Source organism: Chelonia mydas, chromosome 6, assembly GCF_015237465.2.
Source record: "Chelonia mydas isolate rCheMyd1 chromosome 6, rCheMyd1.pri.v2, whole genome shotgun sequence".
NCBI lineage: Eukaryota > Metazoa > Chordata > Testudines > Cheloniidae > Chelonia > Chelonia mydas.
In genome coordinates, this window is record NC_051246.2 from 45,902,875 (window position 1) to 45,909,619 (window position 6,745).

General features: G+C 40.9%; 1 protein-coding gene across 5 annotated transcripts in view; it reads left to right on the plus strand.

Moving 5' to 3' along the window:
• The window catches only part of BDNF (brain derived neurotrophic factor), a 48,063-nt gene extending 41,618 nt beyond the window's left edge, over positions 1-6,445 (plus strand). For all 5 annotated transcript variants that reach the window (XM_043549576.1, XM_007067914.3, XM_027830121.3 and 2 more), the window contains exon 2: positions 4,022-6,445. In XM_043549576.1, the coding sequence (XP_043405511.1) occupies positions 4,022-4,783 (762 nt within the window). In that variant the 3' untranslated portion in view covers positions 4,784-6,445. The remainder of the gene's footprint in view (positions 1-4,021) is intronic.
• The last annotated feature ends 300 nt before the right edge of the window (positions 6,446-6,745 follow it).

Here is a 6,745-nt window from a genome sequence, read left to right on the forward strand (position 1 = left end):
TTAAAAGGATTTCCCTCCACATTAGCACATTTGGACATCATTCTTTGCCAGGGATGATGATTGTGCCCAATGCGCAAGTTACTAGCAGTCTCTTTTCTCTATAAAGAAATACAGACAGACCCATCTTTTGAGATGTTACATATCCATTGGTACTTGACCCATAACTCATTTAAAGGGGAGACTGTTGACATTTTAGGGTCCCAAGATTCACTTATCAGAAATGTGTGTTTATGGTGCCTTAAGGGTGGATTCCAGATATAGTTTTTCTGTTTGCTGCCAGGCTAAATTGCTAAAAGGAAAAAAAGCCATGGTATGGTGACCTCTTGTATCAACAAATCCACATGTGCGCTATCGTCATGCAACTCTGGCAATGTAGGAGATGGCTGAGAGGATTGTTAATAGGATTGAAAGCCTAATTGGACTTCAGCCCCCATCCCTCCAGATTACTTATGCACGATAAAGATAAATCTATGTCATGCTCTTGGTGTAAATTGATCAGGATTAGGGTGGATTCTTTTCTACCATGATGTAGGGAAGAACTGGTTAGGTGCACTGTGGGTGGTAACTGACTGAAGCAGTAGGTATTGAGCAGTGACAGACTGGATGGACCAATGGCCAGCTGGCAGAGGATATCTGTGGACTAATGGATTGAACTTTTCTTTTTTTTTTTTTGTCTCCCACAAGCACTGTCATGCCTCTTTTTCACGAGATCTCTTATGGCTGACTCTGGGGGAGGATTAGGGGGGTGTAGGGCAATCATCTGGATGCCAACTTCCAGAGGTGCTGAACTGGTGTGCCACTCAGTTTTGGCTGGCTTTCCCCCCGCCCCTCAGCCACTCATGGGGAGGGGAGGTGCCAAAAACATTTTCCACCTTGGCCAGCAAAACGGCTAAGCCACTACTGGTGAAATGTATGTCTTAAATCATTTTGCAGAGCCACTAGTCTCTTCTCCTTCAAATCCCTTCTTAAAAACCATTGCTATCATGATGCCCACTGTAAACTGCCTAGGTAGGTAGTCTGTTAGTGATTCATTCTGTCACTCATTTACTTGCCTAATTTTAAAACAAACTTTGAGGCCCCCAAACTGTACACCTAGCTCATATGTGTGTCCTTATTGCACTTACCTTTGTCTCTCCCCTCCCCACCCTGTTGTGTTTTACATCCACCTGGCATGTCTAATCCTTATTTAGACTGTAAGGTTTTTGGCATAGGGACTGTCTTTTGTTTTATTCTTGTACAGCTCCCTGTACAATGGAGCTTTGATATTGGCTGGGGCCTCTGGGCACTATTGTAATATAAATAATAACAACAGTAATGAGTACTTGAATGGAAGCCATAAGATCTTGGTCTGTTCCTAGCTCTGCTGTTAACTTGTTGTGTGACCTTGGGCAAATCACTGAGGGGAGAATTTTCAAAATGTTTACAGATTTTTTCAGTGGCTCAGTTCTTGGGTGCAGCTGAACCAATGGGAGCATAATCTCTCAGTGCCATAGGTGCCCTGTCTGTCAGTAAGATAAATCTATGTTTATATTAATGATGATACCCAGTCTGTAAGATGCTTTGAGATCCAAAGGATGAAAAACACCATTTATGTACAAAATATGGTTGTTCCTCATCATTAGAGCAAATACTATGTTCCTGTGAATCACAGCCATCAGGTTTGTTTAATTTCAATGTGTCTGTGCCACAGTGACACACTTAAACAGGAAGGATGACTTGGACATAAGGGGTGAGTTGAGCTGGGGAGATCCTCAAGTAAATTCCTCTTGAAAGAAATAACCCTTCACTAAGTGAATGTTGGGCCTTAAAACCTGGGCAGTGTCCCTCTAGCATGTGAGTTTGGTCTTTTCTACTTGCGAATTTGGGAGTACTGGTTTCCCACAGACTATTTGTAGGAGATGAAGTAAGACTTCTGCAGAGCACCCTGTTGCCAGACAAATATAGCATTTACTCCAGTGTGCATGCCAAGTATGAGGTACTTCCGAATGAACTTCAAAAGCACTGAAATGAACATTAGCTGCTGCTTCAAAAATGTGAACAATGCCATTGCTTACTAGTGAACTGGCATGAGCAGGGATCGGAAGGGGGGAAAAGTAACAAGTGGACTTAGAAGATGTTGTAGCAGCACATTCAGATCAGCAAACACAGCTCTCTTTGTCGCTAAGGGGTTTCAAGGATTGTATGGATTTCTTATTAAAGGAGCACCTAAAATGTGCAATGTGGCATCTAAAATGTGCACTGTACAGACATACATAGCAAGAGACAATTCCTGCCTGGAAGCGCTTATAATCTGAAAAGACAAAACAAAGGGGAGGTGGATAGACATGCAAGCAGACTCTCTGAGGTGCTGATAGGAACAAATTTTGTTAATTCTACTGGATGTGTGTTGTGGGGTTTGATAATAAATAAACCACTCCCTCACACTTCCTCTTCCATACTGCATGCTGTTTGCCTTATCACACATGGCAAGCATTGCTCTCACCTTGCCCATCTCACACCACAGACTGTGGGCTAAGTGTGAGACACAGAAGGCAAACCAGACAGTCATGATATTTAAAACTCCTGGGGGTGGGGGTGGCAGGGCCCTAATGGCTGGTTCATGCTAGCTCCGCTGTGCTCAAGCACTGGAGCCAAATGTTGCCATTCTTACTCAGGCAAAACTGTTGAAATCAATGCTGCGTTCAACAGCAAGCTTGCCTGAATAAAGACGGTAGAATTTGGCCCTTCTAAGTTACCGTACAGCGATTTTATTATTGTCCTTTCAATATAACGTGTGTTGAAACGTGTGTGTGTGTGATACAAACAATGTATTTACTTAGGCTGTATTTTAAGTGTTTATTATAGTATTAACTCTGTGATGGTTTGTCTGGTTGCATAGTCAATTTCTGTACACACCTGCTTTTAGGCAAGAGGTAGGCTTGCCAACGCTCAGTAATTGTATGGTTTCTATTGGTGAATGAAGGTATTTTTCAAACCGTAGTTATAGCTTATGGTGGTTGTGTCCACATATGCTATAGACAACCTCAGGCAGGCAGGCTGTGACACGGTTTGGGCCACAACACTCCTCGGAATAAAATACCTGTGCGTGCACTCAGAATGGAAATCTTGTTTGACCCACATGAGCAATAACCACAGAGGAAAACAGTTGCTGGAGGGGGTTCTGGCAGAGCAGCTTTTATTTAGTATGGCTGTTGCTAGCACAATTCAAGCTGCAGTATGGATAAGGACCAAATGCATAGCTCATTACTTTTTGCCCTGAATGTTCATGTTGTGACCTACACAACCTCAAATTTGTTTTAATAGCCAAGAGAAGGTAGCCCTACTTTAGATCTCAACTTCTACATCACGGTTAAAATACATAGCTGTGTACTTGTAACAGACAGGTTTCAGAGTAGCAGCCACGTTAGTCTGTATCCGCAAAAAGAAAAGGAGTACTTGTGGCACCTTAGAGACTAACCAATTTATTTGAGCATAAGCTTTCGTGAGCTACAGCTCACTTCATGATGAATGAATGCATCCGATGAAGTGAGCTGTAGCTCACGAAAGCTTATGCTCAAATAAATTGGTTAGTCTCTAAGGTGCCACAAGTACTCCTTTTCTTTTTGCAACAGACAATCTCTGAAACTCTTCAAATTATTACCATTGTACTGTTGATGTTTAGTGCCATTTCTAATCTGCTGTTACACTTGCACCACAAATGGAAGGTCATTAAATCTTAAGCCTATATAGTATCTGAAGTGTGACATTTACTAACGAAGGACCTTGGGCAGGGTTGCCTATTCATTGGCTTATGTGTTAGCTGAAGATATAAATCAAGGGACAAATGTTGAGTGTCTTTTTATAAAACGGAAACAATAATGCACCATTGATATTAATCTACACCTTTGTGCTGCTGATGTTCATAACAGCTGTTACATAAGTAAACTTTTCTCCTCTCGGGTCAACTAAATGGATATGGATTCTTTTTTTTTTTTGCCCCTATGAAATTTTAAATCTCTGTTTTTTGTCTTGTCCTTAACAGTTCCACCAAGTAAGAAGAGTGATGACCATCCTTTTCCTTACTATGGTTATTTCATACTTCAGTTGCATGAAAGCTGCCCCTATGAAAGAAGCAAGTGTCAGAGGACTAGGCAGCTTGGCTTACCCAGGTCTTCGGACCCATGGGACTCTGGAGAGCCTAAGTGGGCCCAACACTGGTTCAAGAGGACTGACATCATTGGCAGGCACTTTTGAACATGTCATAGAGGAGCTTCTAGATGAGGAGCAGGACGTCCAGCCCAGTGAGGAAAACAAGGATGCCGACTTGTACACGTCTCGGGTTATGCTAAGCAGTCAAGTGCCTTTGGAGCCCCCATTGCTCTTTCTGCTTGAGGAGTACAAAAATTACTTGGATGCTGCAAATATGTCCATGAGGGTCCGGCGTCACTCTGACCCTGCTCGCCGTGGGGAGCTGAGCGTGTGTGACAGTACTAGTGAGTGGGTAACAGCAGCAGAGAAAAAGACTGCAGTGGACATGTCTGGTGCAACGGTTACGGTCCTGGAAAAAGTCCCAGTACCCAAAGGCCAACTGAAGCAATACTTCTATGAGACCAAATGCAATCCCAAAGGCTACACAAAAGAGGGTTGCAGGGGCATAGACAAGAGGCATTGGAATTCCCAGTGCCGAACTACCCAGTCTTATGTGCGAGCTCTCACCATGGATAACAAAAAGAGAGTTGGCTGGCGGTTTATAAGAATAGACACTTCCTGTGTATGTACATTGACCATTAAAAGGGGAAGATAGTGGATTCGTGTTGTATAGATTATATTGAGACAAAATTATCTATTTGTATATATACATAACAGGGTAAATTATTCAGTAAAATAATAATTTTATGGACTGCATGTATAACTGAAGTTTATACAGTACAGTGGTTCCACAATCTATTTATTGAACATATCCATGACCTGAAGGGGAACAAACGTCATTTGCGCACAACTAAAACGAATAAGTCTCTGCATTACATTCCTCGATAACATTGTGGTTTGTTGCCGTTGCCAAGAATTGAAAACGTAAAAAGTTTAAAAAAATAATAAAATTGCATGCTGCTTCAATTGTGAATTGATGATAAACTGTCCTCTTTCAGAAAAAAAAATTTGAACCAAAACATTCCGTTTACATTTTAGACAGTAAGTATCTTTATTCCTGTTAGTATTATATCCGTTTACTGCTTTTACCTTCTGATAGCGTTGGAATTAAAGCAATGTCAAGGTGCTGTTGTCATAGTTTTACTGTTTTATTTTTTTACTTTTAAATTCCCATGAGATTGGAAAAGGGAAAAAAAAATCGTTAGATACATGTTCCGGATGAAACAAATTTGTTTTTGTTTTTTTTTGGTTTTTTTTTTTTTTGGTTTTGTTTTTTGGATGTTGTGAAGGTGTTTGCAATATTGAATCAGGCTACTGACTAAATAAATAAATAAATAAATTTTAAAAAGAGGCAACTGAAAAAGAATCCTGATGTTCCGCTTCACATTGCTGAGCTGCGGGCTTAAGGACAGCACTTGTGTAACTGTCTGGCTCCAGGCTTTTTTTTTTTTTTTTATGGCTACATTGTGAAAAAAATGCATTTGCTTATATCACATTGGTTTGTGTGGGGAGGAGGGGTTTGGGGGAGGAGTTGTTTGGAGTTTCTCCCCTCCCCCCCCAGCCCCTTCCTGTCTTGGGCAGGAAATTGATTGCCATCTCTAAAATATTTCACTCCTCACCGTATGACTAAAGCTTGTCATACTGAAAATATCATATAGAGTGTTGAAAGCAATTACTTAAAATGGAATAAAAGCCTTTTTGTGCTTGGATCAAACGTTTTGTTGAAGCACAATAAAATTTCACGATAATATGGTCTGAACAGAGTACAGTAAACGTAGATCAGAGCGGCTACAGGGTGGGACAGTGTGGGCCAAATTCAATTATGAGTTACAACACATTGGGTTGAGTGGGGCTGCATGAGTATAAATCTGCAATGAATTTGGCACCATGTATTCAGCGGCAGAGCAATGCCACTGCCCAGCATACTGATGTCTGTACTATAGCCTAATTCTCCACTGATGACAAAGGAAACATCTAATATGCTCCATCCCTTGAGTTTCTGGGAAATATAGCACTTGAGAAATTGAGAGAATTCAGGCCTGAAGGATCAGGAGGGGTGGCTCTGGAATGAAGTAGAAAGAGGGTTCTACCTCTAACTTTAAGTACTGAATATATTTGGATACGTTCAAGAGGTTCTATATCTTAAGGTGCAGTACATGGCAGATTTAATCCATTAAACGAATAGCATCATGAATAAATAAGACTGTAAAAAAAAAAAAAAAAAAGGTAGGTGTGATCGTCACCACTGGTGATAGCTAACACCAAATCCAGCAATGTCCTAGTAGTCGAATAGCGTGAAATCCATATTTTTGAGTTAGAAACTCAAAACCAGAGCAAAGATGATTAAACAAAGGATAAATGTAGGTAAGGACTAAGTACAGCAATTGCAGTGAATACTGTGGGGCAAACACACAGTCTAAAGTGAGAGAAAGTAGCTCACCCTCTACTCAAGTAACTGGTAGTTAGTGAGTCCATTAGCCCAATAGTTCAGCTTTGTAGGCAATTCAGGTAAGGTGGGAGAAAAGAGATAAGAGAAAAAATAGGTAAAACAAGGACACTTAATTTTGCTATACTTCATCCAGAATTTAATATTAGCAAACTGTGTGCCCTATTTTGC